This window comes from Cygnus olor, chromosome 7, assembly GCF_009769625.2.
Source record: "Cygnus olor isolate bCygOlo1 chromosome 7, bCygOlo1.pri.v2, whole genome shotgun sequence".
Lineage (NCBI taxonomy): Eukaryota > Metazoa > Chordata > Aves > Anseriformes > Anatidae > Cygnus > Cygnus olor.
The window spans coordinates 30,658,969-30,680,203 of NC_049175.1; the positions used below are offsets into that span (position 1 = coordinate 30,658,969).

At 39.5% G+C, this 21,235-nt stretch overlaps 1 protein-coding gene across 3 annotated transcripts in view; it reads right to left on the minus strand.

The window, feature by feature from the left end:
• Nucleotides 1-4,260: 4,260 nt before the first annotated feature.
• HSPA12A (heat shock protein family A (Hsp70) member 12A) overlaps nucleotides 4,261-21,235 on the minus strand; it is an 84,116-nt gene continuing 67,141 nt past the window's right edge. For all 3 annotated transcript variants that reach the window (XM_040563949.1, XM_040563950.1, XM_040563951.1), the window contains exons 7-12: nucleotides 17,032-17,203; nucleotides 14,188-14,274; nucleotides 13,522-13,626; nucleotides 12,170-12,428; nucleotides 10,787-10,890; nucleotides 4,261-9,342 (exon numbers count right to left, since the gene is read on the minus strand). In XM_040563949.1, coding sequence (XP_040419883.1) covers nucleotides 8,708-9,342; nucleotides 10,787-10,890; nucleotides 12,170-12,428; nucleotides 13,522-13,626; nucleotides 14,188-14,274; nucleotides 17,032-17,203 — 1,362 coding nt within the window. In that variant the 3' untranslated portion in view covers nucleotides 4,261-8,707. The remainder of the gene's footprint in view (nucleotides 9,343-10,786; nucleotides 10,891-12,169; nucleotides 12,429-13,521; nucleotides 13,627-14,187; nucleotides 14,275-17,031; nucleotides 17,204-21,235) is intronic.

Sequence of the window (21,235 nt, forward strand, 5' to 3'; positions counted from 1 at the left end):
TGAGAAAATGTTCAAAAAGAATGAAACAGAGAAACTAAGGTCTCAAATTCTGTAGGAGTCCAAGGAGGAAAGCCATAGAAGAATTACAATGTATGATTAATTAAAACATAAGGGACATCGTGTGTTCCTCATTAGCCAATAGTTAAGGTTCCAGTGAAATCTGTTGTAAAGGGAGGAGGTAAACTCCCTTGCAATAAAAATGATGCAATTTACTAGTAGTACTATCTTTACTATTAGAAGTGCAATTCAACATTCTGGAGAATTAGAGATAAATGTTTAATGTTTAAATGTTTAATGTGCAGTAAAATTCAGAAAAGATTAAAAGTGTATGCTCTGGGAATTTAGACTTTAAGGTTTCCTTTCAATGATTTGTTTGTAAACCAAGAATACAAAATTGAGACCCATGGAACTGTACAAGAAAAATCTCAAATACAGACTCACTTTTTAAAGCTGACATCCAACATTAGTACCTAATGAGACTGGCAACTGACAGGAGTGAAAAACAGTTATACAAAGCATCCGTAGTTGTCATCAATTTATCCAAGCTGCACCTCTTGAAAATCAGGCATCTCTTTGCACTGACTAAAGAGACTCCAAATCAGCTGTACTGGAGAGAGATGTTTGGATGACGTTTAAGGGAGTTATTTAGGAAACTGAAAGGGGATAATGCCTTTGGGGAAGTTGGACGCTGCTGTCAGGGAGATTGTTTTATAAGTTGTTTTATTCCACGGTTATTAGCAGAAGGCGTGAAAACACTGTACATTTCAGTAAGGATTTCTATAGGCATGGAAGAAGCAATGTAGGATTTATACAAATTCCTTCCTATCAAGAAGGGGCTATAATTTTAAATAGAAACACTCATATGAGAAAACCTTCAAATTTGGAAAAGTCCAGTGAAAGGCCCAAATTCTACCAGTGAATGCACACACATGAACCTCCCCTGGAAATCAGAGCAATGCGCTCCAACACTGAAAGCAAAATTTGGTTCTTAATGTGTCCCTGAAGACTGTAATTATATTTCCCATTGTACTAGTAACATTAATTGAATGTTTAGCTGAAATCAAGTTCATTACAAGTTAAATACAGTACCTAGCCTATTAGGATGGTGTTTATAATTATAGTCATAGAGCACTTGTAAAACATCTTCATTGCAGCAAATAGGTGGAAGTTGGGGTGTAGTGGCTGCTATGCATCTCAGCTCATTCCCTGCATCTTTGCACCTTTGAGTAGTATTTTAGTGCAAGGTCACACACACCGCTGACTTGTCTCCATAGCTAGTGCCAACAGTCCCAAATTTTAGACACATGGCCTGCAACATTTAGCAGAAAAAATATATCACACAAGCTATCATACAAGTTCTTCAGTGCAGCAGGACCTTATTAAACATTCCTAGATCTAGAAACACCCAACGAACATGCACATTCATGCAAATATACCTGATTATTGGCAAGTTTATTGCCCTGATACTATAATATTAGCAATAAACCAGACTTTGATAAGGCTAAAAGACTACAGTCCTTTATGATATGTCTATTTTTATGACTTTCTGGGAAACAATCACCTTTTATGCATTTATTTTTAACCAACTCTTAAAGCAGACTCGTACCAAGTATTTACCATTTACCAAATATACCATTTATTTTCACTACCAGTTCACCACAAAATGTCACATTAAAGTTCAGCCTCCAAAGTCAGACTTCATAATTTGATGGTGAAATACAGTCCAAAATCCTGTATTCTGCCAGACTAAATGGCAGCTGCTCCTCAGCTCCAAAAAGCATCCTTAACCTGAATTAGTATGGAGAAGAAAAAATACTGAAATACAAAGCTACCATTTTGGCTCCGTGTCTCTGCATGGCACAAACAAGGATTGGAGTACTATAACCCATACTGATGTCCTTGGTCCCTCATGTAAAATGGAGGTGTCTGCATAAGACAGTACCTGTTATAAGGCTGCAAACATAGCCCTGTTCACCAAGGGAGTTTCCTGAGCACAGGGATTCATTGATGATGAGTTCTACTATATTAATGAGAGAAAACAGGACCAAACATACTGTGTACCTGTGTATCCAGATATCAGGATTTTTGGCGTATGTTTTCAGAAATGTCTTAACTTGAAAAAAAAAAAGTAACATTGCTCCTTCAATTAGCAGGCAAAATGTAGGGTTTTTTTGAACTGTAGGAGCTGTCCTACCAATAATTTTAATAGCATTTTACGATTGCAACTGAATTTTTGAAGGTGTGTGGTTAAATAATTGTTCCCATTTTTCATCCAATTCTTTCCTGTTAATAAAACCGAAGAGAAACATCAAGTTTCAGCATGAAAATATGTGACATATAGGGAAATGTTTCACTCTGAAAGGGCGTGTACTGGCCCTGCTACCAAAGCTAGTAGCAGTTGCTTTTATTAGTCATGCTTTGGTTGTAACTATTTGTTTTAATTAACACTGGAACTGAGTAACATTTGTCATTAGATTGTATATCTAGAAATAACAGTCTCTATCCTGGCGGTATTTTCACTGCTCCCTCCAAGCAAGCATTCCTGCATCAATGTTTATATGAAAACTTAAATGGTACTCACTGCAACTGAATCTGTTTTCTTAATAATTGATGGGTGACTGGCAGACATCTACCTTGAACACATTCTGGATTATAAGGTGCCTGGAACCAGAACAGTAATCAGCTCTAATGTGGCACAAAAATCCTTTCACCTGATAGATTACATCTGTAAGGAAAAATTAAATCACAGAAACAACAGAACAGTAATCTAAAGAAACAAACAAAAACAATTTGCAGAGACAGCTGCTGCTTCTGGTTGAAAAGAGATAAATGGCTAAATATGATCTTAGAGGCCAATGGTGTTTGGGAACTAAATCCACACCCACACCCAGGAGATCACTATGGAATATATAATTGTAAGTGTGAGGCCTTCAGGACAACAAGTGAAATAAAATACCTTGAAGATAGAGAGTAGAAAGGGATATACTCTGTCAGGAGATGTTAAGTCACGATGTCAAACCTTCCTTTAAAGTATTAGTACAAGGAAGAAAAGGGAACTGAACTCTCACGCTTTCAGGAGAGCAGCTGATTTCCATAAGGGGCTGGGAGCATCAGACCAGCACCTGGAGCAAAGTCCCAGTTCTGAAGGAGAAGGGGTGGGAGCAGCCCAGCCCTGCTTCTACCACGTTACCTGTTTTGAAGAGTACCTTGTGTCACAGGTCAGATGCACAACAAAGCAGAAAGGGTGTAATGTAAGCACCACAGGGCTCTGCTACAACCTGGTGGCCACTGACTGCAGGCATCCCAGCCGCTGTATGGCCACGGGCATGCATGGTGTGGCAGGCCAACAGCACGGCCGGGCTGGGGTACTGGCATGGCTGAGGGCAGGAGCCAGGGCCGAGCTGGAATAGCATGGCTGTCTCCTCCTTGGCGGTGGCCTTCCTGGAGAAAGCATGGGCTCATCTCCCTCTCCAGACTCAGGCGTAAATGCCTGGGAGCTGCAGTGATACTTCAGTGCTGGTGGCAACCTAAAGGTTTGGAAGAGAAACCCATGTACTGGCATCATCTAACCGCATCTACTTACCATTTCAGAGGTATTTCCCATCCTTCCACAGGCAATATTTCAGGAAAATATTTTAAGTCTGTCCTGTAACAAAAATCTAAACTATTCAATCTTACTTTTGGAAATTTGCCTTTTCCCTGGATGTGAACACGATCCAGATTTTCACCCTCTACTCAACATTCCTTCATGCTCATCTCCATTGGCTGTAACCAGGGAACCTCCACAGTTACATGGTGTTTTTTGGTTTGCATTTTCTACAATATTATGTTTTTCTAGTTATCATCAAGAAGCTCTATGAGTTTTGTAGAGAATGTCATGAAAGAAATGGTGGCTTCAGCCTTGAGCATATTTGGTTTCTCAGCTCTCATTCAGAGCATCATTACAGAAAAAGCCTAAACTGTTTTTGATGTTGTCTAAAATCTTTCTGTCTTAACTCCTACAGACACCCTATTCACAGCTACACAAACTGCAGCGGAATTTGAGTAATCACCAGCAGTGACTGCAACCTCAGGCCTGCACGGGCTCTTGGTGTCCACACATCTAGAAGGTTGAAGAGACCTGACATGCAACACATGCTGTTGGTGACACTGTTGCTCAGTTATGCATACGAAGGAGTATCCAAATGTAAGTAAAACCACTTGGTCTTTCATATCCATTTCCATCAAAACATAAACACCCAAAAAGAAAAGTTAGTTTTACTGTATTTTATTTGACATGGTTGAAGACACAAGAACACTCAAGATACAATCCAGACAAGTTGTGAACAGCTCCAAACATCAGTGAAATCTGAATTTATCTTGCACAGAGGTGAACAAGACCACAATGGTTGGTTTTATAATATAGTTTAAGACTATTTCAAGCAGGTGAGTACTGTGACATTATGCCCAACAACTTTTATACTATTCATCCGCTTAAGCCACTTCATATTATAAATATGCAGGTTATCTTGGCGATTAAATCTCTGCAATACATAATTAGCCTTCTCATAATAATGCATTAAAACTCCTGTATATATGCATTGGTAAGAATATACCAATGTTAACTGTCCTAACCATCACTGCACATGTATCATATCCTAGCACAATTAATCATTCTATCACAATTAGTTGCTAACTTTCAGCCTAGAGTTAAGCAACTTTGACCCAAACTTGCAAGTTCATGCTTAAAGCAAAACTTCAGTCAGGGCTTTCTGCTTTGCCTAAGGATAGCAGGCCTTGTCTTCTCAACACTAAGTTGCACAATGTCATCTGAAATCCCTACCAAAAAATTCTCTGCAGGAAATTTCCTGCAAAAGTATCAGAACTACTATTCTAAAAATGACCCATTTCCTAATAAATTTCTTATTAATTTTACAGCCTAACATTCTCTATCAAAAGGGGCATCCATTTGCCACTTACAATGTAAAGTTTTTTTAAACTGGGTTATAGACAACAGACCACAGCATAACGCTCTACTTACAATTCTAATTCCTTAGAGAGACAAGCTAATTTTCCATTCTCGGATTTAAAGAGGGCAACGAGGACAGTTGGGAATTTGCTCGGTAGTTCAGTGCTTTGCAAAGATAAGCTTGATAGTGCTCTCATCAGACTGAACAAGGAAGTGCAAAAATATGCAAACTCTTCAATATTTTACAGTTACAGCAGAATAATTTTAGCAACAAACCCCTGTTTGGATCCAGATGGAATCTTACAAAAGGTGAACAAAAAAGGGCAAAGAATTGCTACTGTGCGGGGAACTACACTTTAGAAGAGCTGCAGAAACTATTGTTAGCATTCCCTGCGGACAGGCTGAAAATAGCACAAAACCCATGGATCACAGGCTCTTGCAGTTCACCTCCTGTTTGTGGTGGGGGGTTGCAGCACTTTCCTAAACCAAATTCTCCATTAACCTAAGGCCAACGGAAACAAATTCTTGTAGAATTGGACCCGTTCAGTTTAACACAGGATGCAAAGACACTGAAGCCTTCTTTTATTTAAGAATTTTGTGTTTGGTAGGTTGTAGTGGTAGACAATAGACAGGCTTACCTGCATCTACTATAAATCACCGTTACTTGGCTCTGGAAAGTACTTTTTTAAAAATTAGAGTAGATCCTTAATAAAACTCCAAAACCTAGAGAAGAAGCTGTATATCCAGATCATACAAGCTAAATTTAACTTGGTTTTACAGGAGGATTCATCCATTATTATGATGAACTGCTGGAATGGTCACCATCTGAAACAAAGAAATGAAAATCCCAGCAAAATACAAGTGCATCTGTGTAATATACTTAACTGGTATGACTTGCATTGCAGGAAGAATGTTGTATTCTCTGACACACCAACATTTCCTTCCTATTATTATAAGATCAGCCTTTTACATTTCATATCTTACCATCTTTAAAGGCCTATAATTATGGAAGCTGATTGAGAAACTATGTTATTTAAAATTAACAGCTGAATGAAATCAACAGAGGCAAAGAGCATTTTTATACAAGAAAATAGCACTGTAGAAAGAAAGAGTCTGTACAATATTTAAATATTGTATATACATAAAATTATATTGTTCATAACTCATCTTAAAGTTTCTCTTGTTTGTAAACCATGGAAAGCAACACACAAAAAATCCCAGTATTTAGCTTTTAAAGCATTTAGCAGGCAGCAGGAAACCGAATGCTAGAAAGCACACTTTGTAATTATGGAAAAGTATCCAGCCGTATACTGTGAGTAGCATTCTCCATAGTCCCTTTTTTTTTTTTTTTTTTTTTTTTTTAAAGCTGAATGCAGAACAGATTTCACATTCTACTAGAGAATTCTGCAGCAGACACAGAAAACTCAACAACAAAATGCAGTGGACCAGTTCTGCAGCTCTGGACTGTGGCAAAACTCCAGGATAAACACAGAAAGCTTAAGTGCAGGATTGGAATGTAAATCAGTGAAATCATTGATAAAGCTTTCATTTCCCAGTAGTTTATGTAACTCATGCTCAACCTATTAAAAAGGAAGGTTAAGTTTAACAGTTAAGATTGCAAAATTTCAAAAATGTTATGAATTCCAGCAGGTAATCAGGCAGCTCTGTATAAATGCTTTGAAAGTGTCAGCATGTTAGGGTAATTCAGGTTAGTTTCAGTCTGCCAATTTGGAGTGGATTTAGATTTGAAACTGAAGTTCTCAGCTCATGGCAGATGCAGATCCTAGGTTTCAGAAATCATCCACCTGTAGCATTTAGCAAAATAAAAACTGTTCCAGTTTTAGAAGAAATTTTCCCGGTGAACATGCTTAAAATCTTTCCAGAATGCTGTTATTTGGAAAACAAGATGCTACCATGACCATCATTGTATTTCACTTGTGTTAGAGCTGCGTGGTCATAGCCATGTAAGAAATGCTTTATTTAATGCTATTTAGTTTTGTTCTCTTAGCCTCTGTCTTCCACTTCAATGAACATTAAAGTCAACCCAGAAATATATTAATTCACTCAATTAAAATGCTTCCAACTCAAAATGTATGATAGCACTCCTGATCTGGACATTTTCTCTCTTTTAAATCATTTAAAACTTCCTGGACAGCTATCATCTAGCCGTACTTCCAAACATTAACACAGGGATTGACTAGAAACGGTCAATTTCTGGGAGGAGTGCAAAGTCCTGAACTTGGGGAGGAATAACTCCATACACCACTATATGCTGGGGGCCAACTAGCTGGGAAGCATTTTGGCTGAAAAAGACCTCAGGGTCTTGGTAGACACAGTCTACATGAGCCAGCAATGTACCCCTGTGGCAAAGAATGCTAACAGCTGGGCAGCATGAGGAAAAGTACGGCCAGCAGGTCAATGAAGGTGGTTATTCCCCTTTATTCAGCCCTGGCAAGACCACAGCTGGCATCCAGTTCTGTGCCTCTCAGTACAAGATAAACATGGACATAAGTCTGAGTCTGGCATAGTGTTATGATGATGATTAAGGGATTGGTGTCTCATGCATGCGGAGAAGCTGAGAGAGCTGAGACTAGACTCCAGAAGAGAAGGCTTGCCAGGGGGATCAGGAATGCATATAAATATCTGACAGAAGACAGTAAAGAAGATGGAGACAGACTTCTCAGTGGTATTTCAGTGAAGGAACAAGAGGCAACAGGCACAAACTGAAATACAAGAAATTCATTTTAAACCTAAGAAAAAATCTTTTTTACAGTGAGGGCTGTCAAGTACTGAACAGGCTGCCCAGAGAATTTTAGGCATCTCCAACTTTGGAGATATTCAAACCCTGACTGGACAGAGCATCCTGTTCTAGCTGACCCTGCTTAGAGCAGAGGGGTTGGACCAGATAGCATATGGAAGTCCCTTCCAACTTCATCTATTCCCTGTTTCTGTGATTTCATGTGGAGGCTAGTAAATGTAAGTTTATAAGACCTAAAAAGGGGAATAACTTTGTTCTTAATAATTTTCTAAAGTATAATGAGGGTAATGCTAGCTATTTAATCCAACAGATAGTTCTATGAGCTTTGACAGGAAAGGTCTTTTTCTCAAACTGGGGCAACCAACAGTAGGCTCCTAAAATATGTATGTTTCCTAAATATAATTTAGGGCTTTCCAAGGATATTCTTTTCAGTGGGATCTAAGAACTGAAGAAGCTCATTTCCCACTTCTTTACAAACCTTATTTTCAGCACTAAATTTTTGACAGTCCAGTTCATAATCAAAAGAACAAAAGAAAGCTGTAACCTACCATTTTGTTCCATGTTCAGAGGATGATGCTGTTTAAACAGATACCCCACACATACCCCCCTACAACAACCACATGGGTTAGCAAATTTTTCTTTGGAGGAAAAGGAAGAAGTACAAGAACAAGGCAAAGAGATTATGATTTTAAATATTTTTTAACTAATCTTCAGGATGCAATAATAATCAGTATTTACTGAATAAAGGTAGATCTTTAAGCATGCTTGAACAACTAAGGAACTTTTACTACCTCTGGAACTTTTGCTCTCCAGACTTTTTAAGGGTCTTTTAAAAACCAGCCTTCGGTTATCCAAGGGCACAACCGTGACATACCCCACCTTACTAGCTGTTCTCATATAGCCTGCTGAAATTCAAGATGATTACGTGACACATGAAAGTCAAAAAATGGAATAGTGGACAACCAGTCTCACAAACAGGCCATGGTGGGGAACGTGATCTGTTAGTAGTTTAAGAAATCTATACCGACTTTGACACTTTTCGAGGTGGCAACATCAATGGCCATGGCTTTGATCTCAGTGTCCCCAAACTGCATAAGTGTTTTGATCTCCCGCCTGTTTGGCACGGAAGCATCAGTTCCTGTGAGATCCAGGCGAAGGGTGCCACACTTTTTCACTCCAGATTCAGTGATGAAGCTGACATTATCTTGTTCTGAGCTATAGATATTGATCACTATTACTAACTGAGAAGGCTTGGCAGGTGTGTAACTGCGTGTCACAGTTTCTCCAAGGGCTACGGATTGGTCAGCTGAAATAAATTTGTCAAAGACATCAGTGCACCAGCGTGTGCCATCTTTGACTAGCAGCTTCTCTGGTGGATGCTTCCCTTCCACAAACCGATTCAGCACACCCACACCGTAGGTGAGAGGCGAACGTCGCACTTTGATGACAGCAGGGTCTAGACCAAAGAGGACGGCTCCTTTGAGGATAGTGAGCCCCACATCCTGAGGAACGATGACTCGACATCTCGAACCAAAAGCACTCTGGACAGCTTGTTGGAGTAAGGGGGATTCAGCAAAGCCACCCACCAGGAACAGAAACTTGACATTGGTCACTTCTGGCTTCTCAAACACATCACCTATACAGAAACAGAGCCCATTCAATAAGGAAAAATTCACTGTGACAAAGTAAAGCATGTGAAGCTCCTAATGTCTGAGCGCACTGAATGTCCCATGCACATGCACAAGATCTGAAACTGCTACATCATACTTCCACCGTCAGCATGCACTAGTTCCACTGCTGAAGCCTCTTCTGTATTCCCTTTGACTGGGGCAATGACTGTGAATGAAAACTTACCTCAAAGCACAAGATATATCTGATGTAGCATTTACGCTTTCTAAACAGAACTTTCATTTAGCTTGTATCAGTCAAGGGAGACACAGATTTTTTTTCAAACAAATTCTGCCAGTCAGATTACTGGTGGCAGGGAAAAACAGACATCACCTTGTCACTGCAAGTATCAGTGAGATACTCCCAAACCTAATGGAACCACATCCCCTTTATAGCATTCCAGACAAGTCACCCCATTTTAAATTCACTTTTTATTTCTGACCCTACTGTCTTAACTGCAACGTGTACCATCTGCAAAATGCCTCCTTATGTTTTTACAGATGTTCTCTCTTAGCTTAAGCCCACGTCCCCTACTTTCAAGAAAATCATACAGTTCAGTTGTAGGCTCACCCTTACGCCGTTCAAATAACTGATGCAGTGTCACTGAGGTATCTGTCACAACAATCATAATTTGAGGCCTCTCCCTCCCTGCTCACATATTAGCTGTTTTGTCCTAGTTGTCTTACTCATTTGTGGCCTCTCAAATTTACCCAACAATACCTCACACAGACTGAGCAAAGCTGGGTATTCCATTCCAAATTTGATTTGATTATTGCTTTGTAATGTGTACAATAGCAATATTTCACTCAGTACATATATTATACCCTCTTTGATACAAATCCAATCTTCCACGAGGGACGGTTGAAATAATAAATTTCTCAATAACCCTATGCCATTTTCCACTGCTGGATAAATAAATCCATTGCTGCTTAAGCCATGCCTGGAAACTCTTTTACCATGATGCACCATTTATTACTTGCGTGTTTAGAGATCTCAGTGGTTTGAACAGTCATGAAAAAAATTGGCTCTGTAAGTCCTTCCACTGATGAGAAATGAACTAGAGGCCCTAATAACAGTAACAATCATGTAATAATTATGTCTCTGGCATTATTTTGTTCTTGCCCGAAAAAGGAAAAAGAAAAGTATGATCTGGGTTAAATCTGTGCAATTCAGCCTTCTGAAAGCATGCAGCCCTTTAAATATAAAGTAATTGAAGCTTAGGCAGCAATGGGACTGAATCACACTCAAAAACTAGCACTAGAACTAGGCAGTAAGACATGTTATGGTGATGTCCCTTACTTGAAATTACTTTCCTAACCACTTTCTAATAACTCCAGTTACTGGTTTGAAACAGGTACGCCAAACTTCAGTCTTAGCTCAGCCAGAAAATGGAATTACACACAGATACGTACTAAGGTGTTGAACAATCTGGTCAATTGTGGGTTTGAAGAGTGCATTCATTGCATCTGGGCTCATCCTCAGCATTCCCTGGGAAGACCACTTCACAAAATCCACACTGCAAAAAAACATTTAGAAAGGACATTAAAAGAGTACAGAAACAGCCAAGCTCTCATAAGACTCACCACATAAATAAACAAATGAGTTTACAGAATCGGCATGTAGTTTGCTTGGAAGAAAGTGCCTCACCTAACCTCAGCCCCATACCGAATGGAGCAATATAAAATTTCCAGGGATAATTGTTATTTTTGCTTGTTTAATTGTTGTTTTCTTTGCCTGATCGTCTCCTGTACCATTACCAATGCTCAGCTGCCTTCTGAAACAGCTGGCAGTCAATCCCGTGTTTGCTCATCTGAAACAGCACCAATTCATCCCCAGACGGACAACATTTAGATTACAGCAGTAGCAGGCCAAAGCCATTGGAAACAAGCAAGGAAAACAAGCACGAATAGGAAGTCTCAGGAGACAGAAAGGAGCACAGTATTTGATAAGGAATAATGTTCATTAAGTGAATACAGGTATTATGTTATTCCATCAACGATGCACATCCATATAGCTTGGTAATTTCCTTTTCATTCACACACGTTCTATGTCACCTTTACATTTTCTATCCCCTGTTATTCTACTAGTTTCAGTTTATCCGGGGGGAAACACTCCGCATTCTCTCTAAGATTCATCACTAAGATTATTAATAAGAAGGAGATGGTCTTCTGAAGGGTAGTAGTATTTCCAGAAATTGTTAACAATTTCAAAACCTCAGTTTCATGTAGGAAGTGACTCTGATCTAAGTCTTTTAGGCTTAAAGTACATTTACCAATAAGTTTAGGAAGAGTTGCAGGAGTTTCAGCCTGAATGCCACATTCAACATTCACTGAAGAAAAACTTTCATAACTTTCCCCAAGCTACAGAAATATTTACGCATCTCACTTAAGATCCTGAATTCATTCCGGGGCCCAAGCCTCTGAAAATTTAGATTCCAGGTAACTAACTTTTAGACATCAAATTCTCTATTTTTTCTGACCTCCCTAATTAACATGTAAGCATATATGAGTCAAAATATATAGTCGAATTCAGTGAAACGACACAATGGTGGCCTAAAGAATATCATGGAAAAAAATACCAGGAGAGTGCAAGTATTGTATTGAAAAGCTTTTGCAACAGATTGATCAGAACTTTGCATTCTGGAAACTGCACTTTAGGCAATCCCATTTTCTCATCATTATATTGCATTTTTCCATTATTGTCTTTCAGTCTAAATGCAACTAGGATATTTTAATTATTTGTTTCTGCAAACAGTAGTTAATTCTGCATCCATTTGAGTTTAATCATCTACTCACTTGCTTTTCCTCAAGGCATGTTCTACACTGTGGCCTCGAAACTTCTTATAATAGTCAATGAAGGAGAAAGGCAGGGTGATGTTTAGTGGATTGGTCCTGTCTGGAGCTGCTGCCCGTTTACGGGACTCGAATGCTATCATCAGATCTACCCAGGCAGCAGGACGCTTGATTTTAAATTGCTCAATAAAATCTTCTCCAAATATTTTACACAGGAGCTTTTCAAATTCATAGTCCACACCTAGGGAACCATATGGCCCACCTGCATTACAAACAAAACACAGCTTTAATATCCTGAACTTCTTATTAGATTTCAAGTAGACCAAATACACACCAGATTGACACTACTACGACTGTCATAGAAGAAGGTCCAAAGAAAGAGGTATCTTTTCTAAATATAACAGTTTGTCTAATACAGAACATAATCTTACCTTTGCCTCATTTTTACACCTACACTGTGTAATGCTACCAGCATAAAATAGAAATACTTTTATTATAAGCAGAGGAAACTGCCGTCTTATCCACACACGAGAAGATGTGAGTTGGACTTATGTTCAGGAGCAGATAGACCTGACGTACTAGATGTACAGTGTCCCCGCTTGCTCTTACTAAGTTGTTTCCTGATGTAGTCTCACAGCCACCAAGACTGAGAACACTCACCGATGAATGATACAGATGAAGACTAACTTGGTATAGAGACACAGCAACAATTAGCAGGCTGTCTCGTGTGGTTAGCGGCTTAGCAAAGACAAAGACAGAGGGGATTTGGAGTTCAGGAAGGGAATGTCATTAAAGGAATTGCACTTCATTGCACTCTTTATGCCTTTCTGCCAGAGGATTGTAGACCATCCTTGTTACACTGGCTGTGAAATTACTGGAATATATAAGCCTTCCCTTAAATCTAGGAAAATTCCTGTTCTGCTAATAGGCACTTTACAGGGATCCTGTTGTGACACTCAGCTTTTCATACCTCCACATTACTTCTCTGAATACGTGGACAGAGCAGCAATGTACAGGTGACTCTCAAAGGAGAGGAAGATGATGACTCTACTAACAGAAGTCAGACCAGGAACATGGCAGAAAATGTCCTGAATGGGAATCAGTAATACAGGAGATGGCAGTTTCTTATCCTCACAAAGTGAGGTTTACCATCCTAAAGTATCAGAAGCATGAAGTGTTTTACCCCATTCTGCTGACCAGCATTTAGGTTACACTTATTTGGAATGCTAATTACACTAATTTTGATTCCAGGAAGAACTGTTAGTGAAATGTAGCGAATAATAAAGACATGAACTTCATTTACTGACAGGTCAAAATATTATATAAATGAAGTGAGCAGTGGAAGTGTCACCTACCTGTTGCCTTATATAGCTCCTTAAGATGTCCTTCAGGGAGCCTGATCTGATGGACAGTCATATCCACCGTGCCTCCTCCACTGTCAACGACGATGTACCGGTCTCCTGGTTTGACAAAGGAATAGGCAAATGACATTGACATTAATATTATCACAACAACATACTGCAATGAAAACTTCTTAGGGGCATGATAAGCATGAGGGATAATGACTTGTGGAAAGTTATGAATGTCTACACTGAAAATTTGATATTTATTAGCAGCAATTGATAATAAATACAAAATTCGGGTGACAAAAGCCATTGGCTTAGCACAGATGAAAACTGGATATTAGTGGAATTGCTCGTGCTACTGATGTACATTCTAGGGGTTTACCAAATTTATACTATGGCATATTTACAAAACCTGTTCTGAGGAAATAGTCTATTCGTATTTTAAATCCTTGGTTACTTTCTGCGATCTCCTGAAAAAACTCTTTTTTGTTAGAGGATACAGAACTGCAGCTCAGCCTTAGCAACTGAGAGCCATGCACGCACTTCTATTTGCTTCTTTTCCTATTTATAATCATTTGTAGAACAATGCAGTACACAGCAGATTTGTGGGAAACACAATGTTTGCCTGCAATATAAAACCCGTGAGAGCAAAATTTATTCAAGAAAGGACACTACCTTCTTCCAGTTCGGACCAGATCTCTCCTATGACATTTTCCACCAAAAAGGTGCGACTCTGTCGATTACGACGGACGTGTTCCTTAGCTAGTCATTGACAGAGAGAAAATTATTGAGTATAAGAAAATATGAAGAATTTGACATCGTATGCTGTTGGAAACAAGTGCAAGCATGTTGATAGATCTCTATGTATCACTTATTTAAACAAATGAACAAAAAATACTGTGTTAGAATTGGGAACATTACAACATTGCTCCTAGAAAGAAGGAAAAAAAGTTTTTTGGATTTTCTGTTCTTCCTTGATACAGACTGGATTAGCAAAAACAACCTAGTATGCAAGCCACAGACAAGTCCTTTTTCATAATCCTTCTTTATTTTACTTTGCACAGGATATGCCGGGCTCAACCAGCAGGCGGCAGCCCCGCTCCGCTGCCAGCTTTTCCGCACAGCAAAAAGCCAGCATTTACAGGGCGACAGATTTGGGGTGCTCTGGCAAAAATGCCTCGGGAGCCTTTCAGGACATCAGCCTGTCTCAAAGCAAGCATCGAAAGCTTCACAGGTTCAGAACTTCTCAGGGCTCACAGTGATCATCAAGTCTGACCCTCCGCTGACTCAGGCAGATGACAGATAAAGAAGGAGACTAGTAACTATTTCAGCCTTTACTTATGGAAATCCTGGGCTTATGTGACAGCCTGCAAAGCACTGCCATTCTTCTATAAGCAAACAAATTACATTTTTCCTAACAACTAAGATTTGGCCTATTATAAACATATAGAGGACACTTGCACAGCATTTTTAATATATAGCAATTAAAAATTACACATAATCTATAATGTTATAACAATGCATTAACTTACAAGACTTAATTTCTACCTAGGCATTTAAAGAAGCAAGGAATGAGAAAGCAAAGTAGTGAGAGCCTTGGCTATTATGCTTCTTAATCAACCTGTACAACTGGATAATCAAAAAAATGATTTCCTTTGTCACTTTCATTCACAGGCACTTCCATAAAATACTACAGAAGAACATAGATATCCTGTAATACATGAAGATACCGTTCTTTCTGAAGATAACACAGGCCAATCACTGAATGCATTTTGCTTCTCATTTCTATAGTGCCTATAATCAGGAAGAAACCAGAGGCTTCACCTTCACCCATACCAGCTCCATGAAGACCCTATGATGCAGGCAAGCTGTTAGCCTCATGGTACTGACTTACCAGCTCACACCAGCAGCTTAAATGACAAAGGATTCAAAGACAGAACAAGCAATATGTCCAAGCAACGGACACAGAGCCCACAGAAGTCAATGGGAGTCCTTTCATTCCCTTCTGTGGGCCAAAAGCGAACACAAGAGCCAGTCTTTAACTACGACTGAAGTAAAGTTACCCTGGCTACTGTGAACAGTAAAATTTTTGTTTTGGCTTTGCAGCAATAATGCAGTCCTTGGAGAGCTTCTCTCTGTTTATATTTAAAGGGCTTTTCTCCTTAAGCTGTTCTCAGCTTGTCTTGGGTACCTGCCATGCCTTTATGAAATTTTAATTCTAACCCCAAATTAATACACTCCAAACTTTGTTTTCATTAATTTTGACACGAAACCTTTCTGATCCCCAATAGCTTTTACCTTACAAAGTCAAGAAAGAGAATGGTACCCATTAGCAGAAATCCGTGATCTGCCAGATTCTGTCCAGCTTCAAAACCTTAACCAAACTTTTTTTTTTTTGATTATTTATTTTCTTGGAGGCAAATCCCCATGTAGCAAGCAAGTTCATGGAACTGGAATAGTTCGGAAGGAGAACAAGGGGGAGAACGTGTGGGGCTCCTGAAGGGATTGTGCCCTGTGCCCGGCACAGGCCTCCATAACACTGAACACATCTGACAAGTGCTAGCTGGGAGAGGCAAGGCATGAGAAAACGAGGTAACGACTTCGCCTAAGAAAAACGCAATCTGGTAAGTACAGGAATAGGTTTGCTGGCACAGTTTTCCATGTGCCTGTATTGTTTTGACCTAGTAAATATGATAAAATGCAAATTATTCTGAAAAATTCCTTCTGGGATAGATTGACACACTAGCACTTGTATCACTGCACTGTTACAATTCACGCAGACAGAAAATACGCTATGCAAAAATGACACCACATTGCTTCATTATTGTCCTTTTTTTCCCCTCCTTCCAATCTTAGTCAGGATACTAAGCCCCAAAATCTTTGTAAATCAATCTTCAAACACTGATATGAGCAACTGATCACAGGTCAATAAATCAGAATTGCCGTATCTATTTTCTCTTCTACACAAGTAGATAAATTCATTGCTGTATTCCAGTACTGTGTGTTCTGCTGAGTGTTGGAAGTACTTAATGGTATTTCATAAAGATGATATCATAAAGCATCTGCCAAAACTCTGGAAGAACACCTCAGACTAAAAGTCTCAGTGAGATCCAGTAATTTAACATTGCTTTGATAATGCAGCTAATTGAACACACAACTGTTTCCAACAAAGTTAAATAAAAATAATCCAACGTGAAGTATTACTTTTAATTAAGGCAGAAAAATACTGATGTGAAAATACTATGCGTCTCCTAACCTCCCTCAACATCCCAATATAGGCAAGGCAATGAAGCTACCTGCATGCTAAAATCTAAGCATGTGCAAAAACGTCTGCTGGATCGATCAATGCTTGAACTAGTCTCATTACAGTGAACAGCAAAATAGTGTATATAAAAGCAAACTGATGCTAGCTTGAAACATTATAAGACAGAGACAACAAGACACGGCTAGAAAACAGCCCTCATGGACAAAGCAAACTTAGGCATAAGAAAATAAGAAGTGAGTTAATAGAAGTAGTACCCTGTGTAAATCCAGTTCCAATTGTGTCGCTTGGGCTATAGCCATTGACAGGTGCCCTACTACTCAGGTCTACCATCTGGTGAAGGCGAAGCTTTCGGCAGTAGATAGAGGCAGCCTCAGGTTCCAGGGCAATGATCAGCTGTTCGGGGTTTTCGGGAGTTGCCATTCCTGCCTGCGAGAGAGAATTGATCAAAGAAGAGGGCTGGAAATCCCGTAACCTACAGCAAGTGAACAAGCATTTCCCCAGCTCACAGTTTCAGTCAGGTCAGCCCTCCAAGTTCAACGCACAAAGAAGCTGCTGCTGTTCCCTAAAGGTCTTGAGCTGGGACTCGTCCTGCCCACAATGTATAGCCACAACTCACAGGCTCTAACAGGGAAGTAGGCATGCACTTACCACGCTGGCTAACTGAGCAGCTGGGTGCCTGACGGGGAGAAAGGAAGAAAGGCATCCTGAAACCTGGGCTGAAGGGCCTAAAACATAATCAACCTATGAATCTGCCTGCTAAGAGGGGCCCCAGCCTCCTTTAAGAAATAATACCTTTGGCCTCTCTTCCCCATGATATTTTAAGTATGTCTTACTTTATGTCCCAGAAGATTTAAGATATATATAGTCCTTGCCAAAGCAGACACGGACCTTCCCCCCACCGTGTAGATTATAGGAATATGTGATATCCTTTGCCAGTAACACATATATAGACTTAAAATCATCATTTTTCTATTCCAAAATATATTTTAAGTACATTCCTTGTTATAACAGCTCCAACAGCTGTTTTCAAGGAATCAGAATAGAACAGGGCAGGTTCCCTAAAAATCTAATGAGAAGAAGCCTAAAAACAATCTTAACTAATGTTTGCCATCCTTTCTCTTTGCTTTCTGGATTTTCAGTCTTCAGACACAAAGATTTTCCAAGAAGCCACAACTTCTCACGTAACCACATCACTCCCAGAGCTGCTCTTAGAGAACAGTAGCAAAAAGCAATTGACAAAACTGTATTTTCATTTCTTTTCTCCTGCATTTCCTATGATTTTCTGTTAAAAGATTGTCATATCTTTCAACTCCTTCTGCCCAACTTTTCCTTTGGATGCTGTTGTTTTTCAGTTAAATGCCTGATTACTAAAGCATGCTAGCAAACAAATACATGTATGAGTATTTTTCTGATTCCATGGTCAGTTTTCCAGCAAACCTTCATTTCAACTTATACACATGCATTGTGGTGGCTTCAGAGCATCCCCAAAGAAGGCAGGATCACATGGGAAGTCTGTTAGCTTGGACTGGACTTCAGTTTCCTTCATACACCTGCACTGTGGGCTGTGCTAATTGCTGGTCGGTTTATACCTGCAGCTAGAAACTCAGAGTAAAGCTTGTTCAGGAAGCAACACTGGGGTAAAACTTGGAGATGTAAAATTGTTCTTCACATTTACTGGCTGAATCTTTTTTCCCTTTATATTACAATAGGTAAGAGAGATGCATTTTTATAGAAAGCATCTTCCTTGTTGATTACAAAAGAAGACAAACATCAACAAATGAATTCAAAAATAAGAAAGTAAGGGTTATAATAATGTGTGCTCATGGTTTTAAAAGCACACTGTGACTGGGATTACGGTCACTTTACATTCTTTAGTGCTGCTAGGTTCCTTGTGCTTTGGTTACATCCACTGTAGTCAACAGCAAAAGCTGAAATTAATGGAACTGTCTAGGAAGGAAAATACTTCTTAGAGTATCAAGCCTTAATATATATGTGGCAACACATACTGAAAAAAAAAATACATTGAAAAGAATGCTTGCAACCAAACTCTCAAAATTTGGAAAACGCAGATTTACAGCAGCCCAGAGTAATCCTAACAAATATAAAAGTCAAGAAGAGGTCCAAGCCAGACTGCCCTGCCATCACACCACTTGAATGCAAGCATGTTTGCAGGCACAGGCTTAGGTAAAGCTCTGGAGCTGTACTGCGGATGAAGATTAAGCTCTTGGATTGTGCCTTGCTACAAGCCCAAGCTTTCCTCCAAGCGGTCCAACTGTACTAGGCACAAGCAGGGCTGGCTACATGCCAGCTCACTTCAACATCAGTTATCTCCAGATGAGCTCCTCTAAGCAAAAATACTTCAATCTGTAGCACTGGAAGGGGCACCACTCGAGATAGGAATCAATTCTTGGTCATTCCTGACAGATGTTTATCTAAGCTGTTAAAGATTTCCAAGAATGTGCAGTCTGCTCTCACAAACTATCCCAGTCCTTCACTGTTCTTGCCTTTGGAAAGTTTTGCCAGAAGTCTCATCTGAATCTTTCTTGCTGCAATTTTAAGGCCAGCACTTCTTGCCTTATCCAACATGGGCATGGAGAAGAAATAGTTCCTTGCTTCCCTGCTGCAGTTTTCACATATATAACATCCATTATCACGTTCTGTGAGAGCTCTGAATCTCAGCAGCAAGTGTTTTTTAATAGCCAGCAACGTGGATGAAATCAGCATGCTCAGTGTGCTCTGCGTACTGGCCATAGATTAGTAGCACATACAAAGCCATTTTTAGTCTTGTGTCTAACGTGCACTAAAAGAGATAATCACATTGTAGGGAAAAAAAATAGTTTGTTGCTAGGGATATTAAAATCCAAAGGCTGCATCATAAAGCGTTTGCAGAGGTGACGAGAACTGAGTTGCACACATAGGAAATGCACTGGTGATTCCTAACTAAGAAGTAAGATTATATTAATTGTGATATCTGCTCAGGGGGGATTTTGTTATATATTTCTAAGACTGGCTCTGCTAAAAGAAAACAGTTAACTATTAATGATAACATTTGCTTCCTCCCCTCCTTCAGCAGTAGTCTGCACCATGAACTTTTCACATTGCAGCCTGCACGTCAGTGGGGGAAGGCAGTGACCTGCAGCTTGGACTCAGATCCATGTTCTCAGCCCCTCCAAGTACAGCAGATGCTATTCTTGCTACTTTTTCTGTCTAGATATTATTTTAACATATTCCAAGTATCTCCTGAGGAAAACATTCAACAGAAATGACAGTTTTTAACGGTTCAAAGCACAGTTGATCCTAATAGAATTTCATGAAGCCATTTTTTGTTGTAGTTAAAAAGCTTTCCTTACAGAGTTTGATGGGCCAGTTAGAAGTGAAGAATGCATTATTTCAACTCAAAAAAAGACCATACCAAGATTTGTGTACAACGAAGGGTATTAGGCATCCTGCATACGTATTTTTGTATGTAAATAAATATGTATACCCGCATATAGAGAGATCAATACTGACTTTATAGAATACAATGTATATGTGGTTTTTCTACATAGATCAGCAGAGATAGCACATCACTGTAGATACACACACACACACACACATATATATATATATACATATTGCTACACATAGCACAGAATGGGGGAAGGAGAGATGAGAAAGAAACGTGAACACACACACACTGCTAGGGAGGAATGGAACAATGCAATTACTATAATACAAGCACTGAGATGAAGACATAGGACGCTGTATCTGTCTCACCACTACAGCTGAGGGGAAAGGGACAGGAGGAAAACAGCGTGCAGAGAAAGAGCACTGAAAACAGCAGGCAGTCAACACAAAGAAATGGTGATGCATTCACTAAAAATCTTAACTGTAAAAGTTTGGGAATTTCCTATCTTTTCCTTTTGTTCCTTTCCATCTGCCTCACTCCATGCCCATGCCCACTGCTGTCCAAGTCCTGCTGCAAGTAAGAGTAGAGATTTAGAAGATAACAGGCTTGATCAGGATAATCTAAGCAGTATCTCAGAATTTAACATTATACAGATTATTCTGGCGGTGGGACTGATGTATTACAAAGCTTTTGCCTATGGCAGCTTTCCGCAGGCTTTGTAACAGACCCACGTCCTGCCTGTACTCTGATAAGGAAATCTCCCTCGCCAGCAGTATAAACCCAGTCATCACTTATGAAACGTGAAGGAAGCAGACAGCAGTTTTCCCAAAAACAGCAAAAGTGAAAAACCCACCATGGAAATACAAAAATCCTGTTAGCATCAGAAAGTTCTTAAAAATCTTTCCAGAAGGTTGCTGCATTTATATACATCTGCAAGAAGCAAAGAAGAAGATGAAAAGAAATGGTGTCCCAAGCTCTCTGTCGGAGCACTAGGATTTCATACTTTGACAGAGGGACTTCCAGACTTTTACTTACTCTGGCATAAACAGGTCTCTGAGCTGGTGCTAGTG